Raw genomic sequence first — 17,852 nt, 5'->3', positions numbered from 1 at the left:
TTTTTTTGTTGTTTATAAGACGGAGTCTCACTCTGTTTCCCAGGCTGGAGTGCAGTGGCGCAATCTCGGCTCACTGCAAGCTCCACCTCCCGGGTTCACACCATTCTCCTGGCTCAGCCTCCCGAGTAGGTGGGACTACGCCCGGCTAATTTTTTGTATTTTTAGTAGGGTTTCACCGTGTTAGCCAGGATGGTCTCGGTCTTCTGACCTTGTGATCCGCCCACCTCGGCATCCCAAAGTGCTGAGATTACAGGCATGAGCCACCGCGCCTGGCCAAATAGTTCCATCTTTTAAGGAGTTTGAATACTCAAAAAATCATGATAAAGAATAAACATAAAGGAGTGTGCAGATGCCGTTTAACTGACCAGTTATTGATCTGCAGTAGATACTGTCTTCAGTTTACAAAATGAGAAACTAACATTCATATAAAACTGTACTGATTGCATTTTCGTTTATTCAACAAACCAGTTCAACAAGCCATTATTTATTCAACAAACATTTATTGATGACCTCCTATTTAGCAGACGCTGTTCTAGGCACTGGGGATGTAAAAGTGAACACATCATATGATTTTTATTGGGCTTTGTCCTCTACCCTACTAAACAGTAGGAAAAAGACTCATTCTCTTTCTATACTTTCAGCACTCAGCACACTTTGGTCTCCAAAATGTGTGGGTTTTCCCCACATCAAGCAATTGTGTGACACTAACTGGCTGTCCTACAATTTAACTCAATTCCGACATATCTACCTGGAGATAGCCTCAGATCCCACAAGTTAAGGGCATGATCCTGCCAGACTACCCCCTCCCCCACACTTCAGATGCCAGTTGCAAGTCTAGGCCTCTGGTACTTCTGACAAACGAGCTATAAACTAGGGGTTCCTGCAACATCCCCCTGGGATTTGATTATTTTCTAGAATGGCCCACAAATCAGGGAAACACTTAAATTTACCTTTATTATAAAGGATATTACAGAGGACACAGATGAACAGCCAGATGAAGTGATACATAGGGCAAGGTACAGGGGAGGCGGCGTGGAACTTCCATGACCTCTCTGGGGACGTCACCCCTCTGGGCTCTGCTAGGTGTTTTAACGACCTGGAAGCTCTCCAAAGCCTGCAGTTCAGGTATTTTTATTGGCAGCTTCATCACATAGATGTGATCAACCTCCAGCTCTCTCCCGTTCCTGGAAGATGGGGGCGGGGCTGAAAGCTCCAAGCTCATAATCGTGGTTTGGTGTTTCTGGTGACCAGCCCCTATCCTGGAGGCCACCAGGAATTGCCTCATCAGATAAAAAGACACTCCCATCATCCAGGAAATTCCAAAGGATTAGGAACTCTGTGTCAGAAACTGGGGTCAAAGACCAAATATTATAACAAAATATGCTCCTAGCACTTCTATTGATCGGGAAATTACAAGGGTTTTCAGAGCTCTATGCCAAGAACTGGGGGCAAAGACCAAATACATATTTTTTATTATATCATGATATCACACGCACTGCGTGGCTCTCTCTCAGATGTGTTGAAATGGATAAAAGATACATAGAAGATGTGATTATAGAGGAGCAAAAGTGATTTTTGGAAGGTTGGGGAAGAGTTTTCCTTAATTAACAGTAGAAAGATAACCCAGGGCGAGAAGCAATAGACTACACCCCTGAGTCACATGTTTGCTTGAGAAGAGAGTTGCTAAGGAAACGCGGTTAGTTGTCGAAACCCCAGAAGCAAGATTTCCAGTTTAAAATATTTACTTACAACCACGTTGTCATGGGCAGGAGTGATGATTGTTTTAGTAGGGAGTGAATAGTTCCCAAAGGATGGAAGTATGGTTTTTATTTTTTTATTTTTTGAGACAGAGTTTTGCTCTTATTGCCCAGGCTGGAGTGCAATGGCACGATCTTGGCTTACCGCAACCTCTGCCTCCCGGGTTCAAGCAACTGTCCTGCCTCAGCCTTTCCAAGCAGCTGGGATTACAGGCATGCACCACCACGCCCGGCCAATTTTGTATTTTTAGTAGAGACGGGGTTTATCCATGTTGGTCAGGCTGGTCTTGAACTCCTGACGTCAGGTGATCTGCCCGCCTCAGCCTCCCAAAGTGCTGAGATTACAGGTGTGAGCCACCATGCCCAACCGGAAGTGTGGTTGTTACAGGTAGTATCATGGCACCCTGGAAGAGTTAGCTCTGCAAGTTTTCAAACAAACCTTTTGATGTAAAGACCCAGAGAGTGATAGCAGTTAGCCCAGGTGGGGCCTAAATCTGGGAAGAGGAGAGTAACTGTTCTCTCTACCTGGGCCTAAACCAGGTTGAAAAAATTTTAAGGCAAGTTATTTGACTCAGAAATTACAGGAAAGTTCAACAAAAAGTAGAAATTTATGTGGCTTACATCTGATAGAATGCATTGGAATGAGATCTTCCATGTTATAAGTCACACAGAGATTTCCACGCATAGTGATTTCCCTAAAAGCAGAGTTTCTGGACCACTTCCTTTGAGTGCACCTGAGACAGGATGTCATTGTCATTAGAGTCCACTGATTGAAGACCGAGCATGTGTGCCAGGCACTCTGCTCTGAGTGTGTCCTGTTCATGTCACTGTCTTGTCCTCACATGCCTTAGCCATGCAAGGAAGATGCTGTTGTCCCCATTTTCTATATGGTGATGCTAAAGTTGTGAGAGGTGGGTGCATGCCCCTTCCATTCTCCTGAGTGAAGGTGCTCTGGTCAGCAGTGATTATCCTGTACAACTCACAGCTCAAAATCCCCATGTTAAAAGCTGATGACATAACCCCCTTAATTCTTGGGGAGAAAATGAGTAGCTGGGAAATGTACCATTTCTGTAGTGCATAACCATTGGAAAGACACTTAATCTTTCTGAGTTTTGGTTTCTCCATCTTATATGGCATCAGCAAGGCCCACTTAATTGGGCTATTATATTGATTGAATTAAATAATGTCTCTCAAAGCGTCAAGCACAGAGCCTGTTAACTGTTAATGAAAAACAGTACCTTTCTTATAGAAGTTATTCTGGAAAAGTAGTCATCACATTCTGTTCTGAAGGCATTTACTGGCATGGCTGTCTTCCTGTGTTACCCCCAAATACAGCTGCCATGCTTTGACTTGGTCGAGCAATAGGGAAAGTGTTAGCAGCTTGCCCCGGTGCTTCCTTGCCTGGCAAATGGTTGACCTTAGGCAAGTCTTTAAGCTTGTAAGAGTGGCCTCTGAAGCCACAGCCTCGAAGGACCAGATCTGTTGGGAGATGCGTGTGCAGAAGGTTGATGAATATGCGTGACTGCCAGCACTGCTAAAAGAAACTTTGCCACATGTTGAATCCAAAAATGATTGCTGGGTGATTTCCCCTTAGTCACCCAGCAGGAATCCCAAAATATCTGGAAGTCTGTGGTCTAGTGGGAAGATCCCTTCCACTGTATTCATTGCCAACGTCTAGATTCCCAAACATGTGAGCATAAAGGACAAATTCTGTATCCCAGGCTATGTAGTGGAAAGTAAACGAATCTTAGATCTCACCAGCCCCAGATTAAAAGCCCAGCTATGCTGTTTATTTGCCCTCTGGATTTGGAGAGCTATTTGCATGTCTGTAAAGTGGTGATGATAAATAATACCTAACTCACAGAATGGGTGAGAACTACTTAGTATTGAGCGTATAAAGCTGGCATGCAAAAAGTACTCAAAAATGCACTGATAGGGATAATTTTTATTTCTCCTAGATAATTTACAAAGATAGAATTTACTGAGTCCTTGAGGTAGAAGGGGAGAAAGAGTCAAGGGCTGTTAAAATCATCTGGTGAGGAGCATCACATCCAAATGCAGTTATCTTATTCTCAGGTCCTTTTCTAGACTAAAGGTCTGAAATCTGGCAGAGTTGTTTTGGTAGGAAGTATTCTTTTTTTTTTTTTTTTTTTTTTGAGATGGAGTCTCGCTGTGTCACCCAGGCTGAACTGCAGTGGCGCGATCTTGGCTCACTGCAAGCTCCACCTCCCGGGTTCACACCATTCTCCTGCCTCAGCCTCCCACATAGCTGGGACTACAGGCGCCCGCCACCATGCTGGCTAATTTTTTGTATTTTTAGTAGAGACAGGATTTCACTGTGCTAGCGAGGATGGTCTCGATCTCCTGACCTCATGATCCGCCTGCCTCAGCCTCCCAAAGTGCTGGGATTACAGGCGTGAGCTACCACGCCCAGCCGTTAGGGAGTATTCTTTCTCCAAAGTCACTTCCAGGCCCATAGCTGGCCGTGGTTTTCAGGCGAGTAGGTTTCCAGCAGGCCCATCTTTAAGGCGTGGCTTCAGCCTCCCTGGAGAGTGAGAGAGTCGAGCAGCCTGGCGAGGTCCTGAGCCATGACAGCACTGACAGCTGGCTGTGTTCTCTGCAGGCACATCCAGGCATTAGGATTCTCCAGTGGGGTGGGGCCCAGAGTGGGAACACAGAAGAAGCAGAGTCTGCCCAGTGAACAGGGTAGCTGTGGGCCCAGACACTCTGTTAGCAAGCTTCATTGGTGCCCTGGTCAGTTAGAACCTTGCATTTCATTTTTCATGCTTCTAGGCCAATATCATTTACTGCTTCATGAAGGGTACTTACTTGCTGAGGAAGTCTACCTGAGCTCTGTGACCACACGGAAGTGTTCAGTGTGATTCCTTGGTGAAATGAGACTATGTCCATAATAATAATGTATTTAATTTACTTGAATACCATTCTCTTTCTTTCAGCTTAATCTTCTCCATACAGAGCTGGCTAAACAGTTGGCAGACACAATGGTTCTACCTATCATACAATTCCGAGAAAAGGATCTCACAGGTAAAGTAACTGAGTTCAATGCCAGTTACCTTCAAAATATTGTGTAATGCATTTCATAATAATTCTTACTGCATTTCTTTCAATGTGTGGATCGCTGAGAAATGCCTTTCTTTTTGAGCAGTTCAATTCAGTGAACTTTTACTGACTTCCCACTATGTTCCCGGCTCACCTAAAGGAGATCACAGGCCAGTGAGAAGACAGGTGTGGAAACAGATCGTTGTAATGTCATTTGCTGAGGGTAGCAGGACAGAGACGCACAGGAGTAGAAACAGCACACAGAAAGGCGTGCTAGGGACGGCTTCCTGAAGAAGGTGATCTCTGAGCTGGGTTTTGAAAAATGACATTAAGGCTGTGTTCCAGATTAGGGGACATTTGTAAAGTCATGCTGTTCTTGGGGGAACCGTGAATGCTTTGGAATGGAAAGCGGGGGCTTGGAGAAAGGGGAAGACGGGATAGGAACCATGCTTTCTCTGTGCTAGACTCTGGGGATGCAGCTGTGAACGATGGATGGGGACTGCTCTTATGGAACTACCAGTTAGTGAGTAAGGGAATCTGTGAGTCAGTCAGAAAACTTAGTTGTCCTTTTGGACTAATTTTGGTTCTTCAACTAAAATAAAGCATTAGGACAATTTTATATTTCTTAGAAATCAAATTAGTCACAAAATGCACATAAAAAAGCATGAATAATCTTGAAAAAACTTCGCTGATGTTAGAAAAGGGACTCCACATTTTCTAGTCCTATTCTCTCTTCATTGGAAGTATTTATTACTTAGAGTTTAAGAATTACATTTTCTAGAACACTGATATAAACAAGTTGCTGGCCCCAAAAAAGCCTAAACCTGAATGCTAAAAGATCTGGTCAGTATATTACTTACTCTTTAAAAATATATCACTTTAAGCTTTTTTTGCGGCGGGGGTTGGGGCGGAGAAGGTTGCAGTAAATCTAAAGACAAGTCTTAAAGGTAAAGATTGGCTGGGCGCAGTGGCTCACGCCTGTAATCCCAGCACTTTGGGAGGCTGAGGCGGGCGGATCACGAGGTCAGGAGATCGAGACCATCCTGGCTAACATGGCGAAACCTCGTCTCTACTAAAACTATAAAAAATTAGCCGGGCATGGTGGCGCATGCCTGTAGTCCCAGCTACTCGGGAGGCTGAGGCAGGAGAATCGCTTGAACCCGGGAGGTGGAGGTTGCAGTGAGCCGAGATCGCGCCACTGCATTTCAGCCCAGGCGACAGAGCGAGACTCCGTCTCAAAAAAAAAAAAGGGTGAAGATTTTCCTCCCTTGCTTTGAGATCCCCTGTGTTGGTGTCACCTGAGGCTAAGGAACAAGGATAGAACTGGCATAAACTCTACCTAAGGTCAGTTTGGCAGCACTGAAACTTAATAAATAAAAAATAACAAGTAATGCCTCCATTTGCTTGCATAAAGGGAAACCTTGATTAAACAAAGCAGGAATTTTAGTGCTTTTTAGTGTTGCTCATCTGTCATTGCATAGGAAGCTAAAACATGCTTGCCTCAGTCATCTGCTGATGATTCTGTCCTCACTGAATGCCTTAGTGGGTGCATTTTTTTGAAGGGTTTTCTCTAAATAAAATCATTAGAAGTCAACGGGATGTCATTTTAAAAACAAACTCCAAGTCCGTTTGAAAGAAAATAATCATCTCCTAAGACCTATGTTGTCAGATTTATGTCTTTCAGGTTTGCTTATGGGAGGCAGAACTAGAATTGAGAGTGCCCAGCAGCATTAATGACAGTGGCCTCCATTAATCCAGAGTGACCCCAAATGTGGATGAGTAGTATTTGCCCAGGATGGTGATTTTTTTTAAGTGGAATAAAACTGCTCGTTAGTAGTAAGAAGGAATCTTCTTAGTATCTTTGAAAAACGTTAAACATCCTTTTCTGATGCCATCAGGACCTCACTTTGAAGTATTTGGCCCCAGGTCATACCTGAGTCAACATCAGACCAAATTAGAATCTGATCTCCCCTCTGCCTAGACAGTGGTGTTTTATCTTACATTTCTCGGCCTTTATTCACTCACCAACACAAGTACATAATCTGAATGAAGAGAACGCAAGAGATATTAAGGAAACTACTTAAAATTGATAAGTAAAGAAACCTAAAACTTGACTCCAACAAGAAGTAAAAGATGGGAGAGAAAGAAAGAAAAATGCAAGCAGGAAAGGGCAGAAAGTAGCCTGATACCAAAAGAGTATGAATAACGCGAAGAGCATTTAAAAGCTGGAGGCAGTTTGGAGGCAAATTGAAAACTAGTATAACCAACATAGATGTGAATGGCTTTGCTTTGTTTGATAAAATGAAAATGGATTGTTTTAGAATTGTAGAAAGTGTCACTTTCTTTTAGGTATCAATCGTTGTGTTTTTAAGTTTCTAACCTTGGACGGTCACTGCTCTCAATGATCTTTTTGGATTTTTGGTCTTGGGCTTGGTTCAGCCATCTCTGTGCATGATGGGTGTGGCACTCACTCGGAGTAATAGTTATTGGTGTTGGCTTGTCGCAACTACAGTATGCTAGATCGTGTCACGTTTTTCATTAGTACAAGCACCGCGTATTCCTTTGTCCAGGGATGACTCCAGTAAGTCAGATATTAAAATGGCAACACAGGAAGCTTTTAGGTTCTGGGTGTAGAAAGATGTATTAAGACACTCTATTTGGGGGCTGAGGCATCAGAACTTAAGTTTATACTCCAGGTCTCCATGAAAAGTACCTGTCCACCACACTGTCCAGCCCACCTCCCCAGCGTGCCCTCTCCCTCACAGACCCTCAGCGCTATGTGGAGAGGCAGGGCTGCTCAGGCCATCAGGGTCACTGGGTGTGGGGCATGGTTGAAGCCGTATGTTCCAGTGAGCCCAGGTCCCAGCCTCTGGGCCAGCCTGTGAGAGCCAGGGACTGAGGGTGCAGGGGCTTCCCTTGCACGCATATTCTCTTATTTTCAGGGGAAAGTGCAGAGCTCTGGGTTGGCATGTTTTATTTTTCATTGCTCTAAGACGGTCCCTTTTCTCCTTTTCAGAAGTAAGCACTTTAAAGGATCTATTTGGACTCGCTAGCAATGGTAGGCACCTTCTCCATTCCTGGTGTGTGGGTGTGTGGGCTTACTGTGGCGGGGAGGAGACCCCCAATGAATGTTCTTCCCTTTCGACCCTGACCCTCCTGGGTGTTCAGATGTCTGTTTATTTTTAGAGCATGACCTCTCAATGGCAAAATACAGCAGGCTGCCTAAGAAAAAGGAGAATGAGAAGGTAAGAATACTTTACATGTTGTTTTTCACTTCATTTACATAAAGGCCTTTCATGCCTTCCTCTTGTGAATTTATGGCATGAAAGGGTGCGTGGTTATTATTTTTTTTTTTAGCTATACATGGACTTTTAAAATTGTTCATTCCAAATCTCATAAGTAGACCTCCACTTCTCTATTCTGTCTTTTCAAACTGGTTTATTAAACACCAGCTTAGAGCCATTGTAAGATTATGATCACACAGGGGTTTTAACTTCAGCTTGCTGCCTCATCTGACTCATTTATCACCCAGGTCACTTGAACTCCTTGCCCCAAGTGTTGACTCTGATTCTTTAACCCATGCTTTCTAGGACCTTCGCTACTCTAGATAATATTGACTATTTTCATGCATATAACTTTTTACTTCTGTTACATGATTTCCTTGGGCTAAATTATTTCCTTGGCATACAGTCTTATGAGTGAACTAGAATGTCTGCAGCCTTCTTCAGTACATGCTGCCATATTGTTATCCTGAAGGACTGTAGGACTTTGCACTGCTCCCAGGAGGGTACAGGCTTCACCTCACTGCGGCCTCACGAGCACTGAGATGCTGTTTCTTGCATATTTTTAATTTGGATTTTTTAGAAAGTTGAAGTGCAGCCTTATCTGTGTTTTGTTATATTTGTCACAAAAATGGTTATAATGCATAAACACACATTTTGAAGCGCACGCTTTTACAGAATTGTCACGTACAGTAGACAACTTGAAGTTTTCCTTTCACCGTTTAACCAGGTAAAGACCGAAGTTGGAAAAGAGGTGGCCGCGGCCCGGCGGAAGCAGCACCTCTCCTCCCTTCAGTACTACTGTGCCCTCAACGCGCTGCAGTACAGAAAGCAAATGGCCATGATGGAGCCCATGATAGGCTTTGCCCATGGACAGGTAGGGGAGTCCCTCCCTGAGGGCTGAAACCTAAGCTAGCTGTGGCGTTCTGCTGAGAGGGCACGCAGGAGACACTGAAGCATCGTCGTAGAAAGAAACATAAATGCACAATCTCCCTGGCAACTTTGTGGGATTCAGCACTTGGACAGCTTCCAGTTGAGCTGGGTCATCTTCAGCTGGACATGCATTGGCCTCGAGTTAGGCCATATGTTCAGGAAATGAGGCCTGGGTCCCAAGCCTCTCTTGGGGAAGAGCCTGTGTGGCCCTTTCTTTCTAATCCAAATGAAAGCCAGCTGGGTGCAGTTCTCCTAGAAGCAGCTACCACTGGGGTTGGGATAGCTTGCCTGTCACCCAGGATTCCCGGCACTCCTTGCTGCCTGTAGTAAGGCCCCCGCTCTGCTGGCTCCTCAGGTGCACCTCTCCTTGATGATCCCAGCACCTTAACATCTGGGCATGGGGAAACGTTGCCAGTGCTTTATGAGGTCTCCTTTATTTATTGGGTTTCTATCCTCCTATTTAATGGTTGGCTGAATATTTGTCTTAAGAGAGGCTCTACTTTGAGGATGGGGAGTTGACTGTAGTGGCACCAGTGCGGCGGAGACAAGAGTGACCATGAGTGTGAGGCTGATGGCACCACCCCCTCACTTTCCACCCCATCCTGCGTTTGCCCCACTCACGTTGTCTCCAAAGCCATCCTTTGGCCCGTGAGAAAGGCACCCAGGAATCTTCTCTCAGTTGACAATCTAGGAACAGAAGGGGATGCGAGGAAGCAAAATGTTATTAAGAAAAAGTCACCAACTTAAAAATACCTGATATATGAACATCTAACACTTCTATAATACATTTTTAAGGCACATATATTAAAAAAACAAAAACTTCACGTCAGTGTCATTCAACAAGAAGGGGAATGAGAGAGGAGCTTTAACCCATTTCCTGTTTAGAGAAAAAAAGTGCAGCTCACTGCCAGAACAGTACTCTCAGGGCAAATGGGAAATGGGTTCGGAAGATATCCAAGCTCAGTTGTCTTCCTTCTTAATCTAGTTGTTAGGCTGTTGAATGGTGAGCTCACTGAAGTCAGCCTGTGCCTTTGGAAGTGATACTTAAATAGAGCGATAAAGTCTTTCTGTGTCTTCTGAGTGAAGTAGCACCACCCAGCTGTGGGCGGCATCAGTCCTCAGCAGATCTTGGGAGCTGTCCAGGTGCTTATGATGGGCACTTGTGCACACAGGTGTGCAGTAACTCATACTGTTGCCCTTCCCTCTCCTGCAGGCAGTATCGCAGCTGGCAGATGGCCTTGCCATATTAGAGAATGCCGGGGCTCTCTTTGTTCTCTTTAGTTAACCCCTCCTGGATTGACGCCATCCCTCTGGGGCCGTAGCCTTGCTCAGTCAGAGGCCTAGGGTCAGGAAGGGTCTCAGATCTAGCATCTTGGAAGGATGATCAGCTCTGGTCCTGATCGGTCAGTGCTGTAGAACTTGCTTGATAAGAGGGTGTCCTGCAAGGCCTACAGGACAAGCTTGACACCAGCTGGTTTCATTCTCATTCATGGCCAAGGACTACCTCACTGCTCCCAGCCTGGACTCTCTTAAGTGAGTGCTCTGGCCACAGAGGGAGAAGAGGAGCTGTGGGTACCGTAGCACACATGTAGCCCCAGTTCTGGGGGAACAGCAGAGCACACCGTCATTATTCAGTGGCAGGAGCATCATTGTTGAGAGCTGAGAATGGCATCTTTCATTTTTCGTATCCAGATTTCAAGACACAAGACCAAGTAGGCCCTTTGCCTATGCATTATTTTTAAATGCACATGGAAACAATAGCTCCTTCAATAGCCAGACAAGTTTGTTGCCTGGCCCCGTGGAGTGATCTTCTGGATGATTCAGAAGCATTAGCTGTCCTCCTGCCTCATCCGACCTTGGCAATCAGGGTTTATTGAGCCCCAGCCTCTGTGAGCTGATGGTTCCATGAACATAGCACTTCCTGCTGCTCACTAAGGCAGTTGTGGTGGAGACTCATCAGGCTTCTCGGCACCACCCACCTTTGTGGAGGTGTGGGGACTCCATTCCTGCCTTCTCCAGCCCTTGAAGTCATGTTCGATCCTCATGCCTGCAAACTGAGGCTCTGTAATCAGTGCGCAGGTTTTTGAGAACGGAACAGTGACCTCCAGTGTTATATTGACAGGACAGGCTGTGATGCGGCTGTAGAGCCAGTGTCTTACCTGCCTTCCGTTCATCCATTCGCCCACTTTTCTTAGGGATTATGTGAGCCCCTGCCCTAAGGAGATTACAGAATAGCAGAGGAGCTAAGACATGGCCTAGGAGTGTAAATTCTAAAGGAGTTCAGGGAGGGGAAGGAGAGGGAGGCCACCATGACATTGTGCCATTAGAAATGCAGAGTGCTGATTTAACAAATTAATGATATTAAATGATTAATACTCATTTTGATATTTAACACTTCAGAAGTTCCAAATGGCATTTCCAGTGGTGATCTCTGTATGATTTAAAGATCATGGGGCCAGAACAGTCCCTTGCATGTATCACCTGGGTTAGGATGACCACAATCATCCGTTTTTAACCTGTGATAACTAAGCACATTAGAATACATGCTTTCCCGGGGTATCTGGGGAATAGATGCAAAGCCGTCAGAACTATGCTGAGAATACCTGCTAGCCTCTTCAGGGTCAGAGGTCGATTTTGGTGCCCGCCATGCCAGGAAAGGGAGGCTTCCAGGTCAGACAGACGAGCCGGGTTAATGTGTGAGAGAATACCCTTGCTCACACGGAACGTTTTCTCTCTTTTTTCATCATCTAGGCTTGCAACTGTTACTGTTACCTCCCAACCAGCAGACATAGAAAATGGAGCAGTTCATACCTAATGGGCAGATTTGTAAAAGTCATGGCTGTAGAAGAATGCAAACTGGAGCTGCTCAGGGTGGGATGGTGCAGATGCCACTAATACACAGAAATGTTCTTCTTCCCCTCTCCCATACCCCTGCCCTCCAGGGTTTGTCAGGGGACCCAGACTTTCTGGGAAGTGAATATTAGACAGGAGTTACAGGAAGTAAGGAATCCCTTCCATTGGCACCCAAAAGCCAGCAACTGTGGTTTCAGTTTCAAAGTGCATAGTGCTCAGGTGTAGACTCAGTAGAGATGCTGCCAGTGCCGCGTGCGAGGCGGGCCAGCCAGCTGTGATGGCTGCCCTCACGCTGCCTGTCTCACCTTCAGTGAGTTCACTGATCACTTCCCTGGATGATTTTCAGAATATTATAATTATATCTTTCAGATTAACTTTTTTAAGAAGGGAGCAGAGATGTTTTCCAAACCTATGGACAGCTTTTTATCCTCCGTTGCAGACATGGTTCAAAGGTAATGCTGCACTCCGGCCGGGTCTTGTGTGCCCCTTGCCTTTCATGCTGATCTGACATCTCTGGGAGGTCACGGGGAGGGTTCTAACTGTGGAGGGTCGCACAGAGCCTCTGTCCACCCCAGAAATGCTCGCTAACAGTGCCCTTGCCTTAGCTGCCAATATTCATAAATATCTAGGGCACATTGGCAGAGTTTTCTCCAGATCTCTTGTTGTGAATATTGGAGTTTCACATGTCACAAGCCTGGGAACCCAGCTTAGCTTTGCTGTGGTTTTAGAAGAGCTCTTGACTTTCTTTGAGAGTACGTGGCAGTAGCAGATGGAAGTGCTGTCACTTTTCAGGAAACTCTGACCAGTGCATTAATTTATAATAGGTAAAGGAGGGATAGAGCCTTTTTGGAATTAATTTTAAAAACTGTATTTGCTTATTTTAAGAAATACAACATCACTGTCTTCAGTAGTTGAGTAACTGCCACACTAACTGGAGGCTGTGGGCGCCCTGCCACCCGCCCCTCCCCAGCTTCCATGACGGAGCTCTGAGGGGGGCCCCGGCCCCTGCAGCCTCAGGCTTGGTCCATCCGGAGCACGGCATGGGCTCCCAAGCGCTTGCCACGAGTTCTGGAGTACAGAAATAGGTCCGTGTGTGTGTGTGTGTGTGTGTGTGTGTGTGTGTGTGTGTGTGTAGTTGACAAATAGACAAAATGGAAATAATGAATAGGAATTTTATTTCATGTGGATACACGAAGAGAAAGTTGCTCATTTTCTTGAAGATGTTGCATTTCACCACACCTCATGAAGGCTAAACAAGGGAATTGATCTAGGTAGAAGTCTATCTGAAATGCTCCAAAAATAATCAGTCCCAAGAAAAACCAGTGCTGAGCATTGAGACAGATGCAAAGCAAGTTGAGAGCATATACCCCTACCTGAAAGTCATTGAGCTGTTTAGCTCTGAATAATTGGCAGCAGTGAGTGATGTAGCTTTTATTTATAATTATGCTAGAAACCAACTTGTGAAATCTGATTGCAGTTTCTTGCCTTTTAATTTATTTGGTTCTTAGCCCCTGGGAATGTTAGGAGGAGGTAGAAGATGAGAGGCTATTAAATGGTCGCTTTGTAAAAGTATCCTCTGTCCCTCATCTTTCACTGTCTCTTCCTCATCCTGCTTTAACTCTCAGAATTCCTCGCACTTCTGTGTTTCTGGAAGAACCATCTATGCCTCAATTTTTTTCACACACCTGATTATTTTCTGAATGGGTAGCAGGACATTTGTGCCCATGCGTGTGAGTTGCCATGGTTTCCTCTTTCTGCAGATCCTAGAGCCTCTGTCTTCCCTTCTTGTCAGCATTTCCATTAACCATTATTAGGCCAACCCAAGTATAGCACCAGCCATCCTGAGAGAACCACAACCCAGGCATTAACGTCAGGGTCTGCGCCCGGGCTACATGGCCTTCTCTGTGCAGGCTGGGGCTGGTTCTGTGAGTTACCCCCTCTGTCTGACAAGCTGTATTTAGTTATGGGGTGACAGGCAGCTGGTGGGGTTTCCAAACTGAACCTTGCAGCACTTGATTCAGATAGCTAAAGTACTGTTTTGAATGCTATTTTTCCTGTAATTTTAAATTTCATGTTGGTGAGTAAATATGACCACTTTTCTCCAAACCAAGGGATGGTTTTGCTGCAGCATTGCCATGCATGAGCAGCCAGCCCACCCAGGGAGGCCTCAGAGCAGGATCTGGTGGTGGCCCTGAAGCTGTGCAGCCCTTCCCCGGGGGATGATGCCACAGGTGCTCTGTGCTTTCCAGGTGGGGGTGGATTCAGAACCCAGTGGTGGGAATCCAGACAGCGTGGCATGGTTTCCAGCCACCCTGCAGAGCTTTCTTTATTCCCTAACCCTATAGTGATACAGTTCTACCTTTCTGAGGCTCATATCTATATATCAACAGATATATATATAATTTTATATATATGTGTGTGTGTGTATATATACATGCTTTTTTTTGTTGTTTGTGAAGAGAACCAGTTGAAAGCAGTTAATTTTGACCCTGTTCCTTTGGTTCCTGGGAACCTTGGATGAGCTCCCAGTGTTTGAGCCTGAGTCTGTGTGGGGTGGAGGAGGGGAAGGCAGGGCAGCTACTAAAAATCTCCTGGAGTTGAACGCAAGAAGCCACGTTGGTGCCCGTGTCTTTCTGGGGACAGGATCCTTCTCTTGTATCACATCTTCAAAGAGGTTTCTCACCCATAAAAGCTGACCCTGAGCTCTTGACAGGCTCTTGGTCCCTCCTTCCCCTTCTCTCCTCCCCCGTTCTATGTGCTGCGCTTGGTCTTCCACGTTCCATTCTCTCAGCCGGGGCAGTGACAAGCAGGCGAAGCTAATGAGGTTTGTCCTCCAGCTTACCTGTCTTAAGGCCACCAGTGGTAGAGTCCCTCATCATCCCAGTCAAATGTCAGAAAAGCCAAAATCGAGCTGCATTAAAGAAGAGGGGCTAACCAGGAGCAGTGGCTCACACCTGTAATCCCAGTACTTTGGGAGGCCAAGATGGGTGGGTCACTTGAGGCCAGGAGTTCAAGACCAGCCTGGCCAACATGGTGAAACCCCTTCTCTACTAAAAATACAAAAATGAGCTGGGTGTGGTGGTGCATGCCTGTAATCCCAGCTGTTTGGGAGGCTGAGGCATGGGAATCGCTTGAACCCAGGAGGCGGAGGTTGTAGTGAGCGAAGATCATGCCACTGCACTCCAGCCTGGGTGGCGGAGCAAGACTCTCTCAAAATGAATAGATTAGATAGATAGGATAGATAGATAGATAGATGCATGCATACATACATACATACATACATACATACATACATACATACAGAGTGGGGGAATATGGAATGTCCAAGCCCAACGTTCCTTACCTACAGAAGAGAGAGAATCCTGAGGTGCTCATGTGGAGAAACACTGGCCCCCTATTTGCTTCTGATTTTAACCTTGTGGTTGCCGTGTCTCCTGTAACACAGTGCAGAGCAACACCTCCTCTAAATTGTGATTGCTCAGATGGATGGCCCCGTTGGGCAGATTGTGTTTAGGACTTTGTAACCAAGACTGTCACTACTGGGTGGGGTGGCCTGGTGAGGTCTAGCTCGGTAGGGGAAAAGGGCAGCCACCATTTCCACACCTCAGCACACACCTCCATGAAAGCCAGGGGCTAATGTCCCAGAGCCAGGCCATCCGCCCACTTACCCCTGTGTGGGCAGCCCTTGGCCTGCTAGCCTATGAAGCCTCAGGGCAGAACTGTGGCTGTTAAAAAAGGAAAAGCATTGCCTTTGGCTTTGTTGTTGCACCTTAGTACCACTTCCTGGTCATTTTCCTGTCACCACCACTCCTGCCTAAACCAAGAGCAGGGGAGGCATGACTACCATTTCATTCCTTCCTTTATGGAACTTGCTTAGGCTGCCTGTGTGAGCAGCCCTGGAGGATGGGCTTCTCAAAGCTTTTCTCCAAAAATTTCCATCAACGGTGCTGAGCATGGATACCTCTGTCAGCAGCAAAACTGTTTAGCTGGGTTCAGCCGGGCGCGGTGGCTCACGCCTGTAATCCCAGCACTTTGGGAGGCCGAGGCAGGCGGATCACAAGGTCAGGAGATCGAGACCGTCCTGGTGAACACGGTGAAACCCCGTCTCTACTAAAAATACAAAAAAAAATTAGCCGGGCATGGTGGCGAGCGCCGTTAGTCCCAGCTACTCGAGAGGCTGAGGCAGGAGAATGGCATGAACCTGAGGGGCGGAGCTTGCAGTGAGAGGAGATCGCGCCACTGCACTCCAGCCTGGGCGACAGAGCGAGATTCCATCTCAAAAAAAAAAAAAAAAAAAGACTGTGTAGCTGGGTTCAAGCATTGTTCAATGGCATTCCTTAGGTTCTGTTTTAAAACAGCAGTCATATAAACACATTTACTACTGCAAAATTGAGTCCCTGTGATTCATAGTTTTCAGGGCCTAAGGGTAGAGGGTTGTGGCCCTGTAGGAGGCTGGCAGCTCCATCTGTAAGGCCGGAAGCTTTGCGGGGGTGGAGTGATGGCTGCCAGTGGCTTCTTAGTAGTGCTGGGTTGGCCAGCAGTGAGTAACTGACCCAACACCTTCTGTCTTAAGCATTCAGGTAGAACTGGAAGCCGAGGCGGAAAAGATGCGGGTGTCCCAGCAAGAATTACTTTCTGTTGATGAATCTGTTTACACTCCAGACTCTGATGTGGCCGCACCACAGATCAACAGGAACCTCATCCAGAAGGCTGGTTACCTTAATCTTAGAAAGTGAGAACGCCACTTTTTCTGAAATCGGTTTTCCCTAAGAGGTGGCTGAAAAGCAATCTTACGTGCCTCATTAAAGTCGGAGGGAGGTGGGCGGGTGAGACTGGGAAGAACTCCCATCACAGCAGCCCTCCCACTTGCAACACAGGAAACCTCTGGGGCCCAGGCGCCAAACTGCACTAAGAGATGGGGCTGGAAACGAGTCCTCTAAGAGCCCGGTGCTGTGGACTCTGGTCACTGTGGCCATGTGCAAACAGACCACTCTTAACTGTTGCCGTCCTGGACCACTGACAGTTTTTATCCCCTCATGCCACTTCCCCCACACCAGCTGGCAGATGAGAGCCATGTGCTGGAGACCTACCTGCGAGGCCAGAGGCAAGGTCAGGAGGCTTTTAGAGTCAGTTCGATTCATACTGATTGAGTCACACATTTACCACTCAGGTCTTTAAGTGTCCGTTTTGAATGGAAGGGATGATCAGGTTTAAGTATTTCTGTGAGCAGAGAGGATATTGTCATGGTGTGGTGTGAAAAGCACTGACTTTGGAATCAGACATCCCAGCTGGGCTGAGCCTTGATCTCTTCATCTGTAAAATGGAGCTGATAACTGCAGCTGCTTTACGAAGTTAGATTGAATGTGGTCATCCCTCCCAGGCAGTGAGCACTCAGATGTCAGCCGTTGCCATTTGGGGAAATTATTGGGGCAGGAAACTCAGTGCCTTTGGACATAGTTGCTACTCAGTAAATACTGAGCCAAGTAAATGTGTTTGATAACCCCCAGTGGAGGGTCCATGGAGAGGAACTGCCAGCTGTTACCAGGCTGGAGTACCTCTAAGGTCTGTGAACTTGCAGCGATCACAAGCTAAATGTCCCCTGTAGTTCTGCAGATGTAGAAAACCTACCGGGTTCTGTCGTTATTTGCCAGGAACTAGATTTTCCTTTTGTAAGCTGCCCACAAAACAAGAATGACCTTCAATTACAGCAAAATCCAGTCTGTTGAGAGCCTCCTAGGACTATAGGGTGGGTGCTGTGGGCTAAGGCAACCCTGACTAGATTCAGAGCAGCTCAGCTCCAGGTGTCAGAGAAATGATTCTCTAGGTGTTCAGTCCTTAATGGTGTCGGACTCATTCTAGTTGCATCTCCTGGTTTAGTAGTCAGCATGTGGCTGCGGTGCGGGGAGTCGGCCCTGGGACTGGTGTCTCCCTTGGAAGCAGAGCCCATGATCTCCCAGATCATTCCAGC

The 17,852-nt window shown here is 46.4% G+C and overlaps 1 protein-coding gene across 11 annotated transcripts in view; it reads left to right on the top strand.

Annotated features, from left to right (window-relative positions):
- Positions 1-17,852, top strand: part of APPL2 (adaptor protein, phosphotyrosine interacting with PH domain and leucine zipper 2) — a 63,404-nt gene that overhangs the window by 20,491 nt on the left and 25,061 nt on the right. For 6 of the 11 annotated variants that reach the window (XM_001160746.6, XM_054664640.2, XM_063787080.1 and 3 more), the window contains exons 5-10: positions 4,715-4,802; positions 7,834-7,875; positions 8,004-8,062; positions 8,829-8,975; positions 12,254-12,336; positions 16,458-16,616. In XM_001160746.6, coding sequence (XP_001160746.1) covers positions 4,715-4,802; positions 7,834-7,875; positions 8,004-8,062; positions 8,829-8,975; positions 12,254-12,336; positions 16,458-16,616 — 578 coding nt within the window. Of the gene's footprint in view, positions 1-4,714; positions 4,803-7,833; positions 7,876-7,985; positions 8,063-8,828; positions 8,976-12,253; positions 12,337-16,457; positions 16,617-17,852 lie in introns of all 11 variants that reach the window. The other 5 variants (XM_016924096.3, XM_509331.7, XM_009426143.5 and 2 more) reach the window with 1 other exon arrangement.

This window comes from Pan troglodytes, chromosome 10 (genome assembly GCF_028858775.2).
Source record: "Pan troglodytes isolate AG18354 chromosome 10, NHGRI_mPanTro3-v2.0_pri, whole genome shotgun sequence".
In the NCBI taxonomy this organism is placed as follows: Eukaryota; Metazoa; Chordata; class Mammalia; order Primates; family Hominidae; genus Pan; species Pan troglodytes.
Note: the sequence above shows the minus strand (reverse complement) of the source record. Positions and strands in the feature narration are given on the sequence as shown.